General features: G+C 37.4%; 2 protein-coding genes across 2 annotated transcripts; both read right to left on the bottom strand.

The window, feature by feature from the left end:
• Positions 1-1,552: 1,552 nt before the first annotated feature.
• LOC135689605 (cholinephosphotransferase 1) lies at positions 1,553-9,830 on the bottom strand. Its single transcript, XM_065206892.2, has 7 exons — positions 9,512-9,830; positions 8,047-8,336; positions 7,620-7,704; positions 6,781-6,918; positions 5,417-5,575; positions 4,739-4,864; positions 1,553-3,672 (listed from the first exon to the last, which is right to left on the bottom strand). Exons 1-7 carry the CDS (start codon positions 9,743-9,745, stop codon positions 3,565-3,567), a joined length of 1,140 nt encoding a protein of 379 aa, XP_065062964.2. The 5' UTR covers positions 9,746-9,830; the 3' UTR covers positions 1,553-3,564.
• Positions 9,831-18,605: 8,775 nt separating this feature from the next.
• On the bottom strand, positions 18,606-24,447 carry LOC148960205 (uncharacterized). The gene is made up of 2 exons (XM_089116219.1): positions 24,222-24,447; positions 18,606-21,983 (listed from the first exon to the last, which is right to left on the bottom strand). The coding sequence occupies exon 2, from the start codon at positions 21,970-21,972 to the stop codon at positions 20,713-20,715; it is 1,260 nt and encodes a 419-aa protein (XP_088972345.1). The 5' UTR covers positions 21,973-21,983; positions 24,222-24,447; the 3' UTR covers positions 18,606-20,712.
• Positions 24,448-24,780: the final 333 nt, after the last annotated feature.

Below are 24,780 nucleotides of genomic sequence, written 5' to 3'. Positions count from 1 at the left end.
TGCAAAACCTATTTGCCTAGAATCAAAATGAAATATAGAGCTTAATGTATGTATGTATGTATAATTTTGCCATCAAATAAATTACAATTTAGAATTAAGAAAAAGATCTAATTACAGATATATAAAGTTTACAGATATAAGTTAAAAACATAGACTAAAAAAACCCCAGGTTAAAAATGGCAGGGATAGCATTAAAAAGGTCAATACGATCTTGTTTCCAAAATGGTCCCTCCAGAGGTGTTATAAAAAAATGTGTACATGACAAATTGATTTGTTTCCGAAACTAGGAAAAAATTAATTCTGGATAAATGTTAACTAGAACCTTTTCGTTGGCTGAATTTGGGTTTTCAGAAAAATATGTAGGGGCTATCCTCCTGATTTTGTAGATCATCAAAGAATTTATCTTTGATCTTGTGTTTGAAACTATTGACGTTCTTTGCAGATTTTAGTTTTGACGGTAGATTGTTCCAAATTTTGGGACCAAGATATGAAAGGCAATTTTGCCCTATGTTTTTCTTTCGGAAAGGTTAATGATTGCTTTAAACGTTTTCATCATCCAAGGACGAAAAATTTCAGAAACACGCATACTGTGCAATGGAGCATTGTTATCGAGCATACATGAAAAATTTTGGTTCACTGTTTTACGATATGGCTAATATCGTTGCCTTTTAGACAATATCCTTCCAGAAAGCCAGAAGCAAATCATCCATAAATGCAAGTTGATCAATTTTTGTTAACTTACTTTAAGTAGCATTTCAACGCTACTTTACAGTGTCCCAAAATGACTTATATTTCTTACAAAGCATTCTATGCAATGATCAGGATCACCAGTTTTTTCTATAGAATTATTAGGTAGTAGATTATAAGGTCTCCCTAGTCTTTTTTAATTAGCTGCTGAAAACCAAAATTGCCACGGAATTCAAGAATACGTTAGGATATGTTTGGAAGGAATATTTGTGTCATGTAATCATCCTCCACCGTGTAGTTGGTAAAATATCAGTTTTTACAATTAGTTAGAATTCCCTAAGAGGATAATTTCTTCGTTTTTTTATCGATAATATGCATAATCCCCTCAACCTGGCTAGAAATACCAGCACACTCATTGGGAAGAGGAAGGCTCGATATCCAAGCATCTAAGAACAACTCCGAAAGGCCTTCATGAACAGTCAACCTGTCAACAGTCAATTTTCTATGTATAATGCTACTCGAGTTGAAATTTACTAACTCTCTACAATACTGCATTGTATCCCAAGGTAAATATTCTTGAAAATAAACATTACGACCAGGATCTTCTGATGTAATATCCATAAATTTTGACATGACCAACAGAATTTGCCATCAAATACTGTTTCTTCACTGTCAAAATGTGTGTGCGAAGATCTTTTGTAACAGTACGGCGAACAAGTATATATTCACATTCAAAGATGCTATCGTCATTCCCTTCTGATGTCCAAGAGTGGAAATGTTATAATCAGGGCAGGGACCCTCGTATCAAAATCAGATCGACTTTTTAAAAACAACATCAAGCAGGCAAATGTGACAGAAAATACAGTGAACGACATTATTCTTTACTAAATAAAGACATTATCAACTACAAGACTCTACAGCAACTGTTATTAATCTTGCAACAAAACAGTAGAGGTTATATATTACTTTTAAAAATGTGCCAGAAGCGTGAAAACAGCACGTTGTGTTATGTAACTTGTATGCCTAATTTTGATAAAACGCACATTCCCAGATGCTACATGTGATAGAAGAGTGAACCTGTTACAATGTAAAGGGAGGGGGCAAACTCTAAAAGCCGCGTAAAATGAGTCAAAAGCCGCCATTCGCGTCAAACAAAGCATAAAACCTTGATTGTAATTGTTAAAATTTTCTTCATAAACAATATCTGCTGATGGACAAATTTCGAAGTTGCATTACAGAAACTGTATACCACTTGAAATTCCAATGGAAAGATGCAGGCGGCGTGAACAGGAATCAGGAGACAGAAATCCAAAGAAAACAATCGCAAAAATTTATGGTGCGCTGTAGAAAGGGTCAAGGCCACGATGCAACGAATATTAGTCTCCAATTTCTGTACTAAGCAAGCAAAAATCTACGCACTAGAATGCGACAAGGCAGGTGAATTTATGCAAATGTAACCATGCATAGCTCGCCTGTCTCAAGTCTCCAAAATGACTCAATATCCTTCAAAGGCACTAGATGCTACAGTCTTTTGCATTATAACATCCCTGCATGACATGCCAAGCAAGCTTTTTCTTAACGGGAAATGGCAGGCAAAAACGGCAGAGGCAGTAAAATTTGTCTTTGGCTAGCAGGGGATGGGGTATGGTGCAAAAAAGGGAATTTAAGATATACTTGGGACAAAACATTTCCACTTGCTTGGAACGCGGGTAAGTAGAAAAAGGCATGGATTATTCGATTGCTCCAAAGGGGACATTCCGGCGGGGAAATTTCTAACCGGGGATGGTTTTCACCGGGTATGTTACACAGGAGTGCCAACTGCTCCGACTTCAAACAATTCCTAGGATTCTTAAGTATTTAAAAATCTTTTGAGAAAACCTAGTTAATGCTTTAAAATTAATCTAACTATGCAATAGCTAATAATAAATGTAGCCTCTAAAAATCTCAGGAGTGCAGGATTAAAATAACGTGAATAGAACGGGGACATTCTACTTGTAATATGGCTTTGGTATTCTTCTCGTTTTTGGTCAATGTTAGTCAAGGTTAGTTATTTCTCAGTTAAGATTTCGATCAATGAAGTAAACAAGGGAAGTTAATTTTGTGTAAACGGTAATAGCTTTAGAATTTATCTGCTTAAACTTCTCTCCTTTTCTAAACACACGGAGCCGGATTCAGTGCCACAAATGTGAATGGTTGCCATTGAATGCAAAATAAAAAATATCTAAATTTTCAATAAAAATTCGAAAACAGCAGAGCATCAATAAGCCTTCTATCAGCTCTAAAGCAGGGACGTCAAACTCAATACTCGTGCGACACAGTTAATACAATTATGTGTGTCTTTCGAGTAGAAGTAAAAAATTATATTTACTTAACTAAATGCTATTACTTTATTAGTTTCTCCTTAGACAATTTTCTATTAAAACTAGTGACAAAACTCTGATAACATAAATTAATGTTTGAAATCATAGTCGTGCTTGGATTTTTCAGCGAACAATTATTCCATTTTGTAAATTCCTTGAGCCTAGTTTAATTCTAGTAATTGAGCTTGTTTGACCTTGACAGCCCTGCTCTAAATAAAACGAGTTATCTAGCAGTAGAAAAAAATACCCTAGCGGAAATTGGCTATTCTAAAATCCTATTAATGTTGGAATACAAAATATCCCATTAGGTATATTGTCTCTAGCAGCTTAATCCTAAACAAACTCAAAGCGTTTAAAATCAATTTTACAATTTATTTCACAATGCAAATCAACTCAATTGGGAATAAAACGTATCATTCACTTCTGTTTGTATTTCACATAAATGCAAATATTTCCAGCAGAATGTTTCCATAAAGACGAATTTTGAGTGACCGGCTCCAAAACCTGATCATTATTTCTAATGAGCTTTCTTCTCTTTGATATGGAAAACGTCGATGCCAAGAAAACTGCTGATTTCTACGCAAACTTTGGTACAAAATATTGCCATATTAAGACATTCAAAGGCCTAAAAAGAAAAACATTGAACAGTATCTCCTGTGTAAAACAAAGAAGACCATGTTAAGAGCTCTAATCCAAAGGTTATTTTGATACATATTTGCGTTACACTGCATAAAGCATTGGACACGCATTTCTTGTTTTCATGTCTGTTGCAAAATGTTTCCGCTGTTCTTGAAATCTGGAAACTGCTCCTTGTTAAAAATACTTAGCACAGTGTGATTTTACTGAAAGGCAGTCTGTCCCCCTCGTAATGTAAAATTTACGCTATTATGGTTCTTCATTCTGATTGTTTATTTGTGCATTGAATCAACAATGCATGAATATCATGGCCATGAAAAGAGATTCTGAGAACATAGGGGAACATACTGCCTTTAAACTTTATGTAAGCAAAATAACTATTTCATTTAGCTTAACATCTCATCATCTCATCTCATCTCATCTCATCTCATCTCATCTCATCTCATCTCATCTCATCTATCTCATCTATCTCATCTATCTCATCTATCTCATCTCATCCATCTCATCTATCTCATGTCATCCATCTCATCCATCTCATCTATCTCATCTATCTCCTCTCCTCTCATCTCATCTCATCTCATCTCATCTCATCTCATCTCATCTCATCTCATCTCATCTCATCTCATCTTATAAAGCTCTTAAGTCTCAAAGACTACCAACTAATGATTATCCTGCTATATCATGGAATGGGTTAATTACATGAAGCAGCCTATCTCCTTTATTTAAAGTCTTTAAAAAGGAGAATCACTGGAGAGCAAGATTAATTTCAAGCATATAAGGCGTACTGCAATAACTGTCAACCAACATGGCAATTAGCAGACCAATTTACCTTGGTCTAAGCTCTGTGTATTTAATCCTCTCATCATACTAACAAACTCTCTAGCCTACCACAGAAAATTCTTGGCTTTTTGGTAAAGCATTTACTTTGGCCAGGGTTTAAAACAAAAGTGTGGAAAAATGTAGAAAAGTGTGGTCAAATCATTGAAAAATGTGTGTTATGCAGCACGATTTGAGTGCATATGCCAGATAGGAAATGAAACAAATGGGATCCATACCAACGCAGCAAGCAAAGCATGCCACTCAGAGACTGGAAGAGAAAAGTAAATGATGAAGCTCAGCGCAGCTGGTCCAAGCATGCAGCTGTCTATCATTTCCAATGGGTGTTTTGTCATTGTAGCAATCTGTGCAAAATAAAGCAGAATATGTCTAACTGCACACTAAAACATGATAGAGCAGACTTTGTTAAAATTAAACGAAATCAGAATGTTACTCAACATAGAGCTTAAATTGAATGTTTTTGAGTATTTGGGTCTACATTGTATGTGGCTTAAACAGTATAGTGACTTTAAGCAGAAAGACCATAGGCAATGTTTACTGTACACCATGGAGGAAAATATAATAATATATAAGTGTTTAAAGCAAATGTTCAGAATGTCCCTATTATGTCCTGTGTTGCAGGTAGTACATAAGAAAACATACATTCATAGGGAACGTAACAGAACATAAATCAAACCGTGCATTCTTATAGCATGGTTCGCTAATTAGCAAATTATTCTAATTTATGCAATGGTAAATTAATATGTGCATAAATCACAACATTACAGTCCCCAATCTGGTTGAATCTTTAAAATTTTTCAACAGAAAAGAAGAGGCCCAGAAAAGTAATGTTTAGAAAATTTAATATAATCAGGTAAGTACATAGTCATTGTCATAAAAAATTGAAAATTACTTACCACTAATTTACAAGTCAGCTTTGCAATGGTTATACCATACATTAAATCTACAAGGCATGGTGCTGTTTGGAACAAATTCAGTTCAGAATGTTTATATACATAGAAAGCACAGGCCAACACAATGCCAAGGGGAATCGCTGGAGATAAAACACTGGTATCCTGAAAGATAATACAAAAATTACATTATATTCTGTTTGTAAGAATGTACAAATCTACATACAATGCATATATTTTAATTTCCAAACCACTTTCTGCTTTGCATCTTGACATCTTTCAGTTAGAAACTTTTGCCACAAAACAGCTAGCCAGAGTGTAGACTTTTTTTTCTCAGTTTTATGTTCATTGCGAAAATTAAGGAAAGTGGTACTCCAAAGACACATTGAAAATTAATGGATAACAGTTTGAATAAAATATATTAGGGAGAAAGGGGCTCAGAAGTTGACTAGATTTTTTGAAAATTTTTGATCTAAAATTGTAACACTTGATTCAAACTTATTTTGTATACAAAGAACCCCAGGCTGAAGGTTTGTGAGAAATGTTTAAAAAAGATGAAAATTTTGAACATGCTACATAGAGAGGTATAAAGCCCATTTTGCCTTCAAATTCAAAGGAAGGAAGCTTTTGTTAAAAACTCATTATTATCTATTATGATCACTGCTATATACTTATCACTAATTACACTGTTTACTATTGTTCTGTTATATTATGCCTATTGCATGGTTCCAGTCTTGTGATCCTCATGCTTGCACAGCGATATATCTACTTTTGGAATTTGTATTGTTCTCAATTGCTTCTTAATGTTATGTTCAGATACAAGTTGTGTTTTCTTTACACAGTTATCTTAAAAGCTTTTGCGTAAGGTCAAAACAGGGTGTGGCCCCCAAAACTTTTTGGCCAATTGGGGCTTCTGCCCCAGGTCCCACCATGCGGAATGGCAGTGGCTCCTTAAAGTGGCTCAATGTTGAAATGGCTGTCCTAAAAGTTAAAGTCTTGAAGAAAATGTAGACAATACAAACAAGTGTTGGCTGATGTTATTGAACAACATTCTCTCACTTTTGTTTAGAAACAACTGGCTATTCTTCAAAAAGGTCTGCAAACAGACTACATGGTAAGAATCAGTGTTAGAATGTTATGGGGTTTCTGAGAAAGGAGCAATATCAAGAACATTCTTTTAAGAAGCTGGCTTTTTATAACCAAAAACAAACAATACACCAAAGTGTATTTGGCAGGTCATGTGTTTTAACAAAAGTTTTTTGAGATGGCAACAGAATGTCAGGACTCAAATTTCTAAATATGCATATCATGAAAAACCATCTAATAATAATTTGGGATATATGACCAAAACAATGATAACTAGTACTCACAGAAACAGTAGATTTATTTTTACCAACTCCACCAGCTAAGATTTTTGAGAATGAATTCAGCATGTAGTAAAAGCTGTTTAAAGCTGCAAATATAACAGCAAGTTGTGCTAAAGATAGGTTTGCCCCAAGGATTGTGACCTGGAAAACAAATAAAATTCTTGAGAAATTCACTTTTCCATCAAGATGCTAAATAATTCCTTCTGTCTATAACTTATTAACACAAGAAACTTCAAGAAAACTTAGGATACCCATTCTGAAACTAAATGCATAAAGAAACCAGGAATTTGGGGCAGAGATCTAAATTGCTGTATCATTATTCATTATTTACAACATAATATGCATTTTAAGGAAGTAAACAAATAATGGCTTTTCCTCTAATCTGTTCCAATATAAGATTTATTCTTAAACCTTTTCAAATCACAGCAAAACATTTTGATTTAAAAAATTCTTCTATATCATTTTGAAATTCTTCAAATTGGTAAGAAATCTGAGAGCAATAAGAAAATTTAAGTCTGAAGTCCAGTGCTTATTTAGTTCAGAGAATGATATAACATAAAACTGATGCTGAAAATTTGCTCAATTCAGAAAGGAAATGAACACACCCTGAAAGGTCAAGGTTCTGTTAGTAAATGCTTAGTAAAATTGCATTATGTATTACAATTGGCTTAACATCAGTTGGAACTTTTGCACCCTTTTCTTCAAGAAAACATCCATCAACTTACATTCCTGTCTGCATGTCTCTCATTCTAAAACTGTGAAATTTTACTGTTATATTGTTGTCCTATATCCTTGAAAAAAAATCTTCCAAAAAGTATTTCAATCAATAGATAATTTGATACCTCGTAGCTCCAAAGTTGGACTCCAAAAATAGCAGTTAGTATAAATGCTCCACACCCAAGTATCTGAACCTCTGTTACATCAACTCTGCAAGGAACAAAAAAATATTGTTCATGTCAACAGGAAACAATAATAGACAACAAGGGTATGGCTAATGGCCTTAGGTCAAAGGATTTTCAATACTGTAAAGGATTATGGATTTCTATCTGGGCCTTGGCAAGTGCCTTCCATAATATTAAAAAAGGAAATGTGATTACAGCAAGATTAAGAATTGAGGAAACTGCTCACAAGTTTCAAGCCAGAAGAACAGTAACTGTCTCAAAATAGCAAATGTATATCTCAGAGGAACAAGTTCTATAACAAACTCAAAAATCATGTTGGATATCATATGTTTAAATATGAAATACATAAATTAAAATATATACTCACCTTCCAAATACAAGTATTCCAGTAACATATGTTTGCCAATGTGCAAGGTAGAATATGACTGAGTTATTGAAAAAGAAGAAAAACAAGAAATGTGGATATTTGCCAAGATTTAGAGTACAAGCCATCGCCAAAGAGACAAACACAACTGATAATGAATCACATCCATGATCAAATAATTCTCCAAGTGGAGAGCTACTTCCAGTTCGCCTTGCTTGTTTTCCATCAATAGCATCCAAAGTTTGATAGATAAGCAAACCAGCACAGCAACAAATCAGTGCAGAAGGGCATATCTAAGAAGGAAGTAAATGAGTGAATGCATGCTCGGCTGATTATTTTCTTAAATGTTTGGAATACATATGTAGAGATTTAACTTAATGTATTTTACTCAGTACTCAATACAGAACCATTAACCAGGTTTAATACATAACAATAATTAAAAGTACTCAATACAGAATCAGAACACAAACATGTTTGATGTTGGCTATGCCTGGCTGCAAGCAACAGCACACTATCCTGTGACCTGCCAGCAAAGGCATTCAAGCTGTGAACAATAATGATCATATATATACATGACCATAGTATAATATACATGACTTTATTGATACTGTTGGTCAGGTGCAAGTGCAAAAGAACCTAGTGCAGTTGTAAGAATATGCAAGTTTCCCAGCCTGGACCTTTCATCACAAAAAGTCCAGATTAAGCCTAAGTTGACACCTTTGCTGTCACGAAGATATCATTTGGTTATTTTCAGAGAAACATCAATAACTAAAATATTTTTGAGCACACATTTTTCCACAGCTTCAGGCTAATCTTTTTTTTTCTTCCAAATTTCATATATGACTAGGACTTCTAAGAACAGCTGTCCTCGATGTTGAAGGATGCTACTTCAACAAAGAGATTTCAAATACCTGATTGGGCTTCTTGTATTGTCAAAACAGACAGGGATAAAAAAACAATATTGCCAATCACATTAAATAAGCTTTTCAAAATTTGCACTTGCATGAGATATGTACATACAACACTAGATTTTTTCAGACAACCGTGATTATCTGATCTCAATTATTGTAATCAAGATTTCAGATAATTGCAATAATAAGTCTAGAATTTTCTAAACAATAAAGTTTTTTTGACCAATTTTTCTGTCATGGGTCTATAATTTTCCCTTGCCTCCTTACTTTCAAGCTTGCATCAGAGTCCCTGTTTTGCAAAGTTGGCCTTACGTTACAACTGAATTTATTTAATATTAGTGTTAATGTGAGAAAAAAATCGGTCACGCAATAGATGTTCTTTGACATTGCTAATAACGGTAACATGATTCCGGGCACATGTGACCTGGAGCATGCGTGTTGACCAGGGAAGTCTGTCACGCACATGAGCTCCCATGGTTCTCACATGGAAAGACATTAATTCCTGACCCGATGCGGCTATACCAAATAAAGTCAGTTTTAGAGGTTGAAATACAAACCTCGCCTACAGCAAGTGGACAAATATACATGATCAATGCCGATGTTATAATGTTGACAGCCAGACCCAATGTTGTTATTGTGTTTGGGGCCAACCAAAGGGGCATAAACTCCACGACATATCGCCAAAATGGCTGTAGATAAACCTCAGCTATTGATGTGCCTTGCGCACTATACTTGTGCTCTAAAAGCTTCTGAAGTTGGGTTTTGCCAAGTACATTTGAATCACCCATCATGTTTACTTCTTACTTTTGACAGCACCTTTCCTCTGCACTAATGGTACGGTCTGGTGGTACGGTTTGTTGAGAAGTGAACAATGAACCTTGATCAGCTGATCACACAGACACAGGGGTGCAAGATCACTTTAACGCAGGAAAGACTCTACGACTTTTTAGACTAGGCTTTTCTTTTTAAACGACTCGATTTCAATGTAAGGTGTTATAAACCAAAAAGAATTCTAATTGGAAAAATTAGCTATTTCTTTTTTCTGATACTATCTCAGCGAATTATCATAAAAGAATAAAACAAAGTACTTAAATAGCTAATGTAATAAATAGCTAATTTTTTCCCAATTAGAATTCTTTCTGATTTAAAACACCTTACCATAGAATTTTTAAAACATAAAGCGGTTCCTAAAAGCTGTTCCTCACCGGTCTTTAACAAACCTCGGGTAAAGAATGAAACTTTTAGGATAAGCACTGAGACATTCAATTAAAGACGGTAAATGCACTTTATTTTTTCGGGCTGTTGCTAGATAATCTGTCCAATTTGAAAAAAAATTCTGGGATTTCTAAACACTGTAGAATCAGTCGTTTCCTGTTGATGTTTCTGTCTTCCTCGATTCAATCTAGTAGAGCGAAAAGATGAATGATTTCAACAGAACAGAAAGCTCTTTGAACTTGCACCGTTTTTCTAGACGACGCCTTCAGGCCATGCTGGGGTCACTAGCAACAAAAAGGCAGTGTCGTTTCCAAGTTCACCCTTTGTTCCATTAATACCTATACATATCAAAGACTCTTACATCTTAGACTAGGTCAAATTCTTCTCTCCTCGATGCATGCTTTATACGTGATTGGTGGTATGGTTGGTAACATTCAGGCATTGTGACAAAGAATGGCACATCAAATATCAAGTGCTACGTTTATTTTGTTAAGGACTTTTCATGTTTCAGGATATTTTTAAGCATTTGATAACTGCGGGAAGTTGTCCTCATCAGTGACATCACTGGCAGAAATTCTTGCATTCTTACTGCAGGGCCGTAAGGGCCGGGTTAGGGTGTGACCACGCCCATAAATGGAGCAGCCAGAAGTATACTTTCAGTTGTTAGAGGAACTATCAGTTAATTAATGTACTTGTAGATTTCAAGAACAGTTTTTGCACCTTTTCTGAATCTTTCCAGAGCGTTCGATTGCGAATTTCGTGGCGCAAAGCTACCAAAAATCCGCGCATCAGTGAGAGAAGAGATAAAGACGTTGCAAGACTTTATAAAGGGATTTTCGTCTTATTTAGCTTTTAGAATATTTTTATGGCCAGGAAAAATTCAGTGCTAAAGTTGTAGATTTGTGTCAGAGGTCCGCAAAGTCTATTTGGAGCCATGAACAAAAAAGAGAAGGGAAAATCTGCAATTAGCCAAACGTTGCTCCATCGATTTCTCATCATGTTCAACTCGAAGACGAAAGTAGCGAAAAGTTATCATTACAGTTAATTGCCACATTTAACGTTTATTAAAAAATGTAGTCACAAGATTAGTTTGACCCACGATCAATTGCTAGATATCTGAATATCTTATCTTACAGCGGAATTCCTAAAATCTTGGAATCGAATTATCTAAAGATGTGTTTTTAAACCGACTGTATTTTTAAACATCAATGCCAGCTGCTCTTCAGGCTTCAAAACACTGTCCTAGCTTCAAAAGTGGCAAGAGCATCTTTTTTATGTTAATGCTTTTCCATGCTTTCAGACTTTTTAAAGCAAAAAGTCCTAATTCTTCCATTTCTTAACAAGTAGACGAGGGAGTTGTCTGTTTTAATGTTGTGTAGCAGGAATTTTGAAAGGGGAATGCAATTTTTCAGCTGTGTTTTATTTGGTTATCAATTTTTTTCACTTATTCAGGGCCTGCGCCACGAATTGGAAGGTGGGGGGGCCAAGGCTAAATAAATAGGGGGCCAAGACTTCTTAGCCCTTTTACTGCAGCTTTAAATCTACTTACTTCGCCAAAAAGTGGGGACCATGGCCACCCCGGTCCCCCGGTGGCGCGGGCCCTGTTTTTCCTGATAGGGCATAAAATATTTTAAGTACATCTCCACCAATGCATAATTTATAAATCTGATTTTTGCTGTGCAACGATAAATAACAGCACAATTTTTCTAAAAGAGACTGATAGCAAACTTAGAAATTGACTTGGTGCACTTTAAAGAAAAACATGGATCATCGCCATGCCTTTAAAGCCAAACTGAAAGCAAAGTTAGCTGCAGTGAGCTGTTTTCATATCAAAGAGCTTGCTTCAATATATGGACAATGTTTGTAAGTAGTCTGACATAGAATTGCAATTTAGCTGCAGGCACCGCGGAGCGTTGAGAAAAGCGGGGGTCTAAAAAAGTTGGGCGGGGGGCTGAAACCTTATAAAAAAGGCTTTACTGGTAGTTTAGTACTAAATATTTGGCATTTTTTGCAAAAAGTGGGGGGCTAAAGCCCCCCAGCCCCCCCTGCTCCGCGGTGCCTGAGCTAATACAAGATTCTGTTATAATGAAAAAGAAAGGCATGGATGTGTGACTAGAGTAGAAATTATATGGGTATTAAATTTAAAAATTATTTTGAAATGGGGTTTCAAATGTTATTGGGTTTAGTAAATGGGAGTAAGAAAGCTTTTCCATTTGTCTCCAAAATTCTTCCACCCCTGTATCCACCGTTAAAAGAGACAACTCCCTTATGCTTAAATCAGAGATTTAACCAGTAGTGTATAACTACAGGGTCGGCGCTAGCTTGTTTCTAGTGTGGCCCGGTTCGAGTGCAAATCAATTAGCTTCAAGTAATAAACACACAAAACACGACATAGTTTTCCAACGCAAACCTTTATAAAAACCAAATACTCTTTACAACTCCTCAACGTGATTCGAACAGTCCCTCTCTCTAACTAACTAAAAGTCCTCTTCACCGGGGTAAGTCAGTTCTTGTAATATGGTTAAAAGGGGGTCTTCGGAGAGGTCCTCACACTCCCCCCCCACAAAATGAATGTCTTCTGGACATTTCAGTCTCCGAGATGCAAAGTTCTTGGGGAGACACATTGATAACAACGTTCAACGTTCAATCTCTGATGCTCTGACAGAAAGTAGTGATCACTAGGACAATTCGACGTCTCAATGAGCCCTGAATTACATAATCAATGTCCTTTGAGCTGAATCCTAATTGAGTCTTGATTATCAATGTATCATCGTTCGACTGGATATGAACTTTTTTGCTGCGCAGCGAAACTTATCTTGCACTGTGTTTGAACAGTAGTAGTGATTTTGAAAAATCATATTAGGCATAAAGGCCCTCTTATTTGCATAGTTCGGATGTTTTTTTAATTGCTAGTTACTTTTAATTTGATATCATAACCGATAGTAAACACAGTATAAGTCTTACTGATAGTAAACAATAGGTCTGCATGGTGTGAAACATTGGACTGGTCGAAACATATTTTGTCTTTGTGGTGGTACAAGCGGTTGCCTCTGTCCAACAAATAACGGATGCATAAACGGTACAAAGTTAGTCTGCGGTGTTAATGCAAGTGGATATATTGAGAAGATTCCTGCTTGATTGTCCACTGGTGTTCCTAACCCATAATACGACAATTTTGTTGGCGGGTTTCTAACTCTTCTTGGGCGTTCTCGGTCAGGGGGTGGACTCGCAGTAACTGATTGATCAGGTAACCGCACTTCACTCTCTGGTACTTTCCCTGGTCTGCCCTGATTACTTTCAGCCGTGGTGGTGGGCCCCTGTCCCACATCCCTGTGGCTGTCCCCGTCCTGGAGCTGTGATGTATCACCTTCATTGTTCCCTACCAGCTCTCTATTTAATGGTTCCTCTAAATGATGGCTCGCTTGTTCCAACTGATTTGGTGAAAATGTTGGAAATTGTTCCTCGTCATCGTCTGGGATGTTGACCTCGGGGAATGATGATTCTGGGCTTTTAGATGGCACGTGTTCGATCTCTGCAGTATTATTTGCTTTTCTTTTTGTGTGACCTTTCCTTGTTTCCTTTGGGGTTCCTACATGGGGAAGGAAGGGGCAAGGCATTAAAAGATTTCTATGCAGAACCCTTGTCCTTCCATCTTGATTTTCTAGACGCACCTCATAAACAGCAGCATTGGGGCCTTTTCTGTTTAGAGCGATATAAATCTTTTCCTCCCAAAATGAACGCAACTTTCCAGGGCCTCCTCGTTCTATTACGTTTTTTACAAGTACTCGGTCCCCAGGCTTTAGGTCAGAGCTTCTTGCTTTTTTGTTATATTCCTCCCGGCCATGTGCTGCACACTGTCCAGTTTTCTCTGCAGCAATACGGTAAGCATCTGTCATCGCATTCTTCCATTGCTTAAGGTATTCTGGATATCCTTTCACTGCTGTTACTTTAGTATTTCCGAAAATAATGTCAATAGGTAATCGTGGCTTTCTACCAAATAAAAGCTCAAAGGGTGAGAAACCTGTACTATCGTGACGTGTGCAATTGTATGCGAATGTTATTTTATTCACATGATCCTTCTAGCGTGCTTTCTTTTGTTCGCTCATTGATCTCAACATGGCTAAGAGAGTTTGGTTGAATCTTTCACATTGCGCATTACACATTGGATGGTAGGGTGTGGTTCTTGAACGAGCAATTCCTTTCAACTGTTCCAAATGGTGGAACAGATCATTTTCAAACTCTCGACCTTGATCGTGGTGGATTTGTTGAGGGAAACCAAATCGGAGTATAAATTCATTGAAAATTTTATCAGCAGCAGTTTTCGCAGATTTGTTCGTGGTAGGTTAAGCTTGGGCATAACGGGTAAAATGATCCACCACAACTAAAAGGTATTCATACCCCCTGTACTTCTTTCTAAGTACAAAGACAATTTATATGAGCTCAAACGGTTGAGTTGTGACTATGCTTTGAGCAGGGGCACGTGGTGGTAGTGATGGCTTTTTCCGTTGTAAGCATCTACAAACTTTGGTTACGTAATGTTCGATGTCTCTCGGCATGTGCGGCCAATAGAAACGATCTCGCGCTAGCTCTGTCACCCTTTCAGCACCAAAATGTCCCATCTCATCATGAAGATGGCAGAGTACCAGAGAATGGTATCTTTTTGGCAAAACCAACTGCAACCTATTGGCTGTCTTTCGGTGCAAGGCTCTGTCTTTTCCCAGTATCAGCTTGTTCCATTCATGCATCAGTGATTTTACCTCACTTGATTCACCATGTCGATCTTGAAACGAAGGTCTAACTGGATGTTAGCTAAGACACGGGCAACATCAGGGTCCTCCTTCTGCGCTTGTAAGATGTTCTGCAGAGGCAGGGGACTGTGTTTTTCCATTTTGTTTGCATCTAATAGTTGGGTAGTATTTTGGTTAAGTGAAACTGCATGGATCCAATTCACATTACCGTGATGCCTGATGGTCACTGCACTGAGAGTTGCTGCAAAATCCATCTGTGATGTTTCTTGTGTGCATTCTTCCATGAACTTCTCAATGTTTGTTGGCATTCTTGAAAGGTAGTCTGCATCAACATTCGCTTTACCCGGTCGGTACTTGATGGTGAATTCAAAATCTGCTAATGAAGCTATCATAGAATTTAACTTTGCTGTACTCATAACATATGTTAGAGGGTTGTTATCAGTATATATTGTGAATTTTGGAGCGGAAAACAAGTAGTCGCGGAACTGTTCTGTTACAGCACACTTTAATGCTAGGAACTCCAGTTTCCCGGAATGTAGATAGTACTTTCTTTCCGCTGGAGATAACGTACGAGAGGCATAGCCTATCACTCTCATTTTCCCCTGCTGTTTTTGGTACAAGACTGCACCAAGTCCCTCTTGTGATGTGTCTGAATGAAGTACAAATGGGATGCTGAAATCTGGATAGGCCATAATATACGGCTGGTAATATACGGAGGGTTGGTAATGTACGGAGGGTTGGTAAAACAGCTTATACGATAATTTAGAGTTTTTTGATGCGGCTCTAGCCGGCGCACGCGATGATGCTTGACCTCCTTTCCCACGTGTGTCTTTTTTCTTTACTTTAAAAGTGCATGGCTGTTCAACCTTGAGTAAGTCATAAATGGGTTTTGCTACTCTGGAAAAGTTTTCTATATATCGACGGTAGTATCCCAGTAGACCTGTCAAATGACGAACTTCACCAATAGTCTTTGGTGTGTAGTCACGTAACTTGAGAATTGCTTTTGTGCTGTCTGGATCTATGCGATAACCATCTTCAGACACGATTCGCCCTAAATATACAACTTCTTTCTTAAACATGTCACATTCTTTAGCTTTAAAATTGATACCATTTTCTTTCAATCGTCGTAGAACCTTTCTTACATGCTCCATGTGCTTGTTGAATGACTTTGAGTATACAATGACGTCATCAAGATATGGTGCACAACATTCATCTCTAAATTCCCCTAAACAGCTCTCCATATAACGTTGAAATTCTGCTGGAGCGTTCTTGAGGCCAATTGGAAGTCTTATCCATTCATAGAGACCCCAGGGTGTCACAAAAGCCGTTAAATTGTGACTTTCTGGGTCCATAAAGCCTTGATGATATGCTTTCCCTCGATCTATAGTGGAGAACCATTTGTTTCCGGATAAACTGTCCAACGTGTCCTGAATTCTGGGTATTGGATGACGGTCTGCTGTTGTTTTATCATTTAGTTCTCTCTAGTCAATACAGAGCCTCATTGAGCCATCTTTTTTTCGGACAATCACACAACAGCTACTATATGGCGATTTTGATTTCTGGATGAACTTGCGATTCAGGAGATCCTCGATGAATCTCTTGAGTTCAGGGTACAAGGGTCTCGGGCCAGCAATGTAATGTTTCTGCACCGGTGTTGTATCAGATAGTATGATCTTATGTTTGAGGCCCTCTGCGCAACCTACATCTTGGCTACTTGTGCAAAAGGCATCACGTTCTTCATAAAGCATCTGCTGTACACTCCATATTTGCTCTTAACTCAAATGATTTCCTAAAGTTCTTTTTGGCATCACGTCCGTTGCTAGCTTCTCATCAGCCTCTAGTTGTCTTTGACTGGTCCTGTATTGCTCATTCTTTGTAGACTTGAGTTCTTTTGGATTTCCGTCTTTATCCCTTTCATTGTGTTCTTTGAACTTCAACTCAACTGGTGTAACTGACCTAGCAGGTTGCAGAAAACCCATAACTGAAAAACTATCATGCAGCTTAACTCGTTATCGGGCTCAAACAGCATAGGTGTTGGTCGGCTAATTAATCCAACTTTGCTGCGACATGAAATCTTTACTGTACTGACCTTTGGAACAATAATGCTTTTCTTGCCTGTTTTAACAGTGGAATACATAGGTGTTGACTTGCTGTCAATAAAACTCACAAAAGCATTTAAATCTGATTGTGACGTCTGAAAGAAACTTGCTGATAGCAACGAGATAAGGTTTGGCCGCGGTCACACTGTATTTTTCCAAGCATCCTTTTTGCTAGTCCGAATTTGTCTTATCTGGGACTTGTTGTTAACTTTTGATAAGTTCTTCGATTACATTGTACCCAATAATAGGCTGCTTGAGTTCGAATTCAGTTACTAGCAGGCATACCGGAAAACAAGGACCCAGGAAATTAAGGCAGGACCCAGGACCAGGACCCAGGACCCAGGACCAGGACCAGGACCAGGACCAGGACCAGGACCAGGACCAGGACCAGGACCAGGACCAGGACCAGGACCAGGACCAGGACCAGGACCAGGACCCAGGACCAGGACCAGGACCAGGACCAGGACCAGGACCGAGGACCAGGACCAGGACCAGGACCAGGACCCAGGACCCAGGACCCAGGACCCAGGACCCAGGACCCAGGACCCAGGACCCAGGACCCAGGACCCAGGACCCAGGACCCAGGACCCAGGACCAGGACCCAGGACCCAGGACCCAGGACCAGGACTCAGGACCCATGACCGTATATGTTTTTGACGATGCACTCGCTGTTTCCTTTATAAGAATACCAAGTTATAACATTGTATACCATGAACAATTGTCCATAAAATCCAAAAGTTTTACACATCGAACAAAAGACTGCACATCATTGTAAGGGGGAAATGAATCTGATTTTATTTCTGACTTTGTGTGAAAAACGAGAACTCGGGTAGCTCGGGAATATGTAAATGTACAATTAAACAAAAGCAACGCCTTGAAATGTGAAATACTCTAAAAACGGGATACTAAGTTAAATTTATTAGATAATTTTTAAAAGTAATGCTTATAGAAGCGCAGTACATTTCCCAAGACTTGTCAAGAACTTTCTTCTCCGTTCGAGATCGACCGATGGAACATAGGCGGCGCCAGGTGGAGAGCTGGGGGCTTAAGCCCCCCTCTTATTTGCAAAAATGTATTCTCAAGCAAAAAAAGAGTTAAGGAAAAGATATAAAGAAAAGAATAATCCGACAAATCCTTTAGTTGCTTAATTTCCAAGGAATACGCCGAAGTCTATGGGGCCTCAAAAAGTAATGAATTCAATTTTTAGACTGGAATTAATCAAACGTAATAAGAGCATGCTTTAAAAATAAGAAAAAAGGTTTTAAACGATTGCAAGAAAATACCTGCAAGAAATATTCTGAAATGTATTTTAAGCTAATCTAAAAAGCGTGGTCGTGACAATTTTCTGCTAGCTTCGCTCGCAGAGAAGCCACTTCTTTCGGATAACCCTAAGGCCTCCGCCAACCTCTAGCCGGCCCTTCAAAAGTACCGCTAGCATAATGAGTGCCCCATAAAATAATGGGCATAAAATATCGTGAAGCGTTTTAGTGCGTTTTTCGAAAGATGGTTCTTTAATCTGATAGCTCTATCAACTCGACCCCCCCCACTTTGAATTTTTGGTGCCACCCCTGTGAAAGACTAAACGACCTCATGATTCTTACTTGCGAGAAAGACAATTTGGACAACGTAAATTTAGATGAGATTGTGGGGCAATAGGCAAGTCGTAGAAGGAGAAAAAATTACAGCTGATTTTTGGACTACGTATGTTTTGATGCACTAATTAAACTAACAGTCTTTATGCTCGATCTTCCAAATTTACGAAATCTAGAAACTTTATCATACAGCTGAATAATTATTTACGAGACAATTTATAAGGTTTTGTTGGTAAAAACTATTAAAGTTTAGGCCCTCATACAAAATTAGAATTGACGTTTGTCAGTCGGAAATTTTGAGCCCTTCACCCCCCTCCCAAAATATATGCCAATTTACGTCCCTGCAGTCGTCCTCCCCGTCTAACTAACATTTTGAAAATATTAACAATGAAAACAATTGCACTAATGTAGAATCTAACGAAGCTACTGATAGCGATACATCTGTCAATGAAGCCCTGGTGACAGTTCTTTGGAAGCTATCAGGGCGAAAAACCACAAAGGCCTTATCATTGCCTACCAAAATATTAACTCAATCAGAAACAAATTTGAATTTCTAAAACCCCTTGTAGCTGATAATGTTGATATATTAGCTATTGCAGAGACCAAAATTGATGAAACCTTTACAACCAGTCAGTTTTTACTAGATAGCTTTTCAAAACCCGTCAGGTTTGATCGAAATCAACATGGAGGTGGTTTACTGATTTATGTCAGAGAGGGCGTTTCCTTCAAAGAGATATCTGTGTACAAAACACCAAATGACATTGAATGTGGCATTAAATGTGAAAAGATATATTAAACAAGATATATTATTAACATGAAAAGATATATTAATATGAAACAATTAACCAGCCACAAATAGCTAACATGTCTCTATGGCGTTTGATTTAAAGCGACTACTGGCGCATACAAATGAAATCGTTTATTTGAAATCCTTTTAAAAAGAACATTCTGAAAGTCGTGGTCGGCGAATACTGTAGTTGCCATCTTATATATTTGAATCCTCTTAACTATTTTAGTCTTCTATAATATTTTAGTCTTCTAAAATATTGCAGTCTTCTTAAATGTTGGAGTCGTCTTAAAACATTATTGCCCTCTCAACATCTTAGTCCACTTAAAGTAGTAGTCCTCTTGAATGATTTAACTTCCAAAATATTATACTCCTCTCGAACATTTCAGTCCATTTGAAGACTTGATATTGTACGAAACACAATCTAGTTTATATTAGGGACATGATGTATATTTATTGTGTATATTGTATATATATTTAGTTAATTGATTGTAGTTTTGAAGATCGTTCAGAAACTTGTAGCTTCGTTGACAAATTCATCGCTTCTACAACCGGTCTTTTAAGCGACTGCTGGCAGTGGCGAAGCTAGCCAAAAATTGTTGGTCCTGCTGTATGTACAAGGCCACGCTCTTATTCAATAGGAAACGCCTATGAACAAAAATTCTTTTTTGTAGATGAACTTTTTTGCAGTAAAAAGCAAATTTTAAATCCATGTCTATCTTTTGCAAAATAAACCCATACTTAAAGACGTGCTTTAGGGTGCTTACTTTTCAAACAAATCTATGTTAAATTGTAGTAGGCCTCTACAGCTGAAGTAAAAGTTCAAATTGGTGATAACTAAATTTGACAATAAAAGGGGGGTAAGGGTGGCATTTGAAGTTGCATACCATATATTTGTGGTAGTTGAAATAGTCTAATTAGACTATTCAAGATTTTTGTCCAATCTAGATCAAGCTAGACACTCTATTAAAATACCTGACCAATCTAGATACTCTATTAAAATAATTTTAATAAACAACAGAGTTTAAAGTCTGTAGGGGCAAGTTCACAAATTCTGCAGAAAAATTATTCTGCAGCTGAATAATGTGTTGCGTTATCAATGAAAACAACTTCATTAGCCAAACCATTAGACGAGTAAACAATTCAGGTAGAAAAATACATTTTCATACTAGCAGTTCAGCATTCAGTTCATCGGTATTCAACATAGCAATCAGTCGCCCGTTGATCTCTTACAAATGCAAATTCTGCTGGAACATTTTGTCAGAAGTGCTAGAACTAATTGTCCGAATTCCCAAATGAAGGAGGGTGGATGAATTTTCATATTAAAGTGCACAAATTGTCTATAGAGGCCAGTCCAAATATTTCCTTTTTTGAAGACGCGTAGTAGTTCACTAATTCCTTAACGTTTCTATAATGCTTATCTTGTTGCTCCTTGCATCTTTTGTCCCAAAGCCATTGATAAGTTTCGAAGGAAAAAAGATTGTAATGCGTGTTATTCCTTAGCCATCTTTTGCAGTTTTCTGGACATACATCAAATCCAGCTGAATAGCAAAGTCCCTCTTTGATGAAATTTTCTATGCTTTCTTTAGGAGGCTCCCTTTTGTCATAAATTTTACCATTTGTTATTGTGTACCTTAGGTGGATTGACGATCTTGGCATGGGTACCAGCATCTCTGGTGGCACATTAGATCGATAATAGTCTGGTGACACTTGACTGGAAGACAAATTTTCTCCTGTCCAATCACCATTTGGGACCATCTGCAAACGCCATGAATAGGCATCTCTGTGGTAGTACCAAATATAATTGCACATTATGCTAAATTGACAGATACAAAGTGTTTCATTTCCTGCAGCGGAATTCTTGAAAACTAAATCGAAATCTGTGTTATGGCTTGTTGCAAGAAACTCCCTCATTTCTTTCATATGTTCTGTTTTGATCATGACAGGGAAAGTTGACATGCACTGCATAACTTCCTTTTTGCCAAGAAAAATCTCTGTTGTCTCTGCCCAACATTGGTATGTAACTTGGCCAATCTTTGCGATAATGATTGGTTTTCCATTTTCAAATAGCAACTGTGGTGTTACTAAGGTGCTAAAAAATGTATCAGTGTCAACATACCCTACGTGAGAGACATTAGTACATTTATCGGGATACATCATGTCCCAAAACATCCTGACCTTGCCCCGCCCACGGTAAGCATCGACGGCACTTGGGTCTCTGTAGCATACTCGTGGATAAGGCCATTCTCTTTTTATTTTGTCACCAAGCAAATGGTCTTCATCTTTCTCATTGTCCAACACAACTAAAAGTTTGGCTCTCTCATAAGGAAAGAAAAGGTTCATAGTGCGAATCAAATTATTTCTATACTCTTGTTCCCATCGTAAACCAGATGTTAGCCTCAAGTAGAGCAAAAATTCAGGGACACCATCCCACGGGTTTCTTGCAGGAAGGATCCTTTTAACAAGCGGTTGGACATGATTTAAACCGTTTGCATCTTTGGTTTTGGAATTAAGCACAAAGATACCAAATGTAACGAAAATTGTTACTAGTAGAAATGCCAAGTGAAACAACTGCATGGCTCTTGTACCTATGGAAGGAAAGAAGCATAGTTTGAGTATAATATTTCATGTTGTCATCATATCATTACTGACAATTATACTTTCTGTCGCTGCTTAGTCGCAATTAGCGTAATTCGGGGCGAGATGAGACACCTAAGGATACAACAATAAGAATTTTACCGAAAACAATACTAGAAATCAGATTAAAAATACTTCAAAACAGTCAATTATGGCCCAAGTACTGGATTTATATGAATGAACTACAATTTCAAAACTTGTTTAACAAAATAATACTTGATAAATGAGGTGATGTCAGGTGTCTCATCTTACCCAACCGTTGGGGCAAGATGAGACAATGTGAAAAGCATTTTTGGGTTTATTTAAAATGCCAAGTTTGCAAATGGTGAACTAAAACAGGTGACTGACTAGAAAAATAAGAGGTATAATAGAGATTTCAGTTGAAACTGTATTTTCCATTTGGACCCTTGAACACAAATGTTACTAGAAACGGTTGAGCAAATATTCCGAAATATTTCCACTTCCTAGAGGAGTTTCATTTTCTGAGTACCTTCATGCTTTACATTACTTTGACAATATGTAGGTAGGGGGGAAATCACTCCAAAAATATTGTATGTTATTTTGGAATTTAAAAATATCTATGATTTTGCAAGTATCTTTGACATTCTTCCTGAGATTCTCAAATATTTTAGGGACTTTTTAAAATTTTGCAAGTTCCCAAGACTTGGGGATTAAAGCAATTTTTGAGATATCCCGTGTAAACGCGTCGCCTTTCAGGGATCCGATCCAAAAGTATCCGGATATTTGTGGATCTAATCTGGTCCAGGTCTCGTGTAAACGGGGTCTAAGAGAGAAAATGCTTAAATAAAACACCACAAATGTAAATGGGCCTAAGCAACAAAGGGCCAAAGATGGTCAACAACCTGTCGCATTTTGCCCCGCAACGTGAACTGACAGAAAAGACATTTATTTATTTATTTAAGCAATTAAAACATTAAGGCTAGGCAACAGCAACTTCATATGGTGCCATTCATAGAGGGAAAAGACACAAGGTCATCGAGTTACCCCTATAAATGGCACTTACAATATATTTAACCATTTTGTCACTCAAGCCAACAAAGGGGCAAGGAATAAACCAAAAAAAGTTATTCAAGTTATTTAGCTAAAAAAAGAAAATAAAATTATAAAAAATAAATATTGGGTAGCTGCATTCAGTCAAATCGTTTTGTTTCTTTAAGAAAGGATATTGTAGCTTCCATAATTATTCTGTCAGCAAATACATTCAACAATGGAGATCCATACAGAAGCAGTGTGCATAAGGATTTTGAATCGTTTTGTGAAATGTCGAGAGTTGACCCAGGAGATCACAACGCATTATGTCGTACAATGGGCAATGCAGGAGAAAATGTTCATTATCTTTTTTTGCTGTTCCACAAACGCAGACAGGGCTTAAACAATCAAAATTATGCCTGAATTTGTGCTCGTTTAGTGCGCTAAATTGCAAACGTAGTTTAGTTAAACACCTAAGATGTCATGAATGTTATATATAGAATTTCCCACTGGTCTTATAGCAGAAAGCAATTTGTTTTTAAACTGAGCAACGGATACGGAATGTTTAACCTCATTGTCAAGCTTATTTCATTCCATCAATGTGTTTTGGAAATAGGTATTAGGAAAGCGACTGGTCCGTCCAATATTTTGGTCATAAACGCATGGATTTCTAAGATTATATGTTAGCTGGCGTTCATTTGGAATCTCAGTGAACAGATATTGAGGTGAGTGCTGTTTCTTCACAACAAAAAAGTGACACAAGCGTCGATACCATCTCCTGTCATGTAGACTTTCCCAACCTAATTCGTTGTAAAGTCTCTGCCTACTTGTACCTCTCCATGCACCAGTCACAGCTAGAGCTGCTGGATATTGAGTTTGGATATAAAGTGCTTTTGTAAAATACAGTGATGTGCTCGTGTTTTTGATTGGCCTATTTCGATCCACAACTGGGTATATGTAATTCTTAGCGTAGAGTTTTCGATCCATGTTCTGACGTTTTAACTCTGAAGAGTGTCAGACGAAAAGCTTTAGTTTACTAAATGTTTGCTTTTTTCAAAGCCCTTTAAATTGAGATTGCGTTGCAGGATCGTGTCGATGATATATTATATCTTCATAATCTAAATGAGGCCTCACATAAAGTTTATTAATCTGATCAAGTACATTTCTGGCTACGTATTTTGATAGATATCAAATAATACCAATGGCTCTTCTTGCTTTCGATATTGCCTGCCTGGTGTGGCTTTGAAATTCTAGTTTGGAATCAAGTATCACTTCTAATGCTCACTTTCCGCGTTGTTGTCTCTTGGGCCGACTCGCACTGCAAAATTTCCCTGCACCATGACAACAAAATGAACACATGCTCTAACATGATATCAAGGCCTAAAGCACTCGCAGCAGGAGCAAAAGTATTGTGAAGTGTGGTTGTCTCGTCTTACCCGACGTCTTGTCTTGCCCTGAATTACGCTAAAAAGAATACGTTATACACCAATGGAAATCCAACCTGATGCCTGGAAAATTTGTTTCTTGGCCTATTGGCCTTTTTTGCCCTTTTTCAGCTGAAATTCTAAATTGAAGGGATAATAACTAAATTGAGGGAGTAATTAGCAGTTTACTACGCCCAAGTGTAAAATATTGTCGCCTATAGATCACGCCAGGGCCGTAAATCCCAGGGGGATGGGGGGGACTGGACCCCCCAAAAATCTGGAGCAAAACGATTTTTCTAGAAATTACTGTCATTTACTTTTAAAGAAAGGAGTC

The sequence above is a fragment of the Rhopilema esculentum genome, chromosome 5 (assembly GCF_057945365.1).
Source record: "Rhopilema esculentum isolate cy_ngs chromosome 5, ASM5794536v1, whole genome shotgun sequence".
Taxonomy (NCBI): Eukaryota; Metazoa; Cnidaria; class Scyphozoa; order Rhizostomeae; family Rhizostomatidae; genus Rhopilema; species Rhopilema esculentum.
Note: the sequence above shows the minus strand (reverse complement) of the source record. Positions and strands in the feature narration are given on the sequence as shown.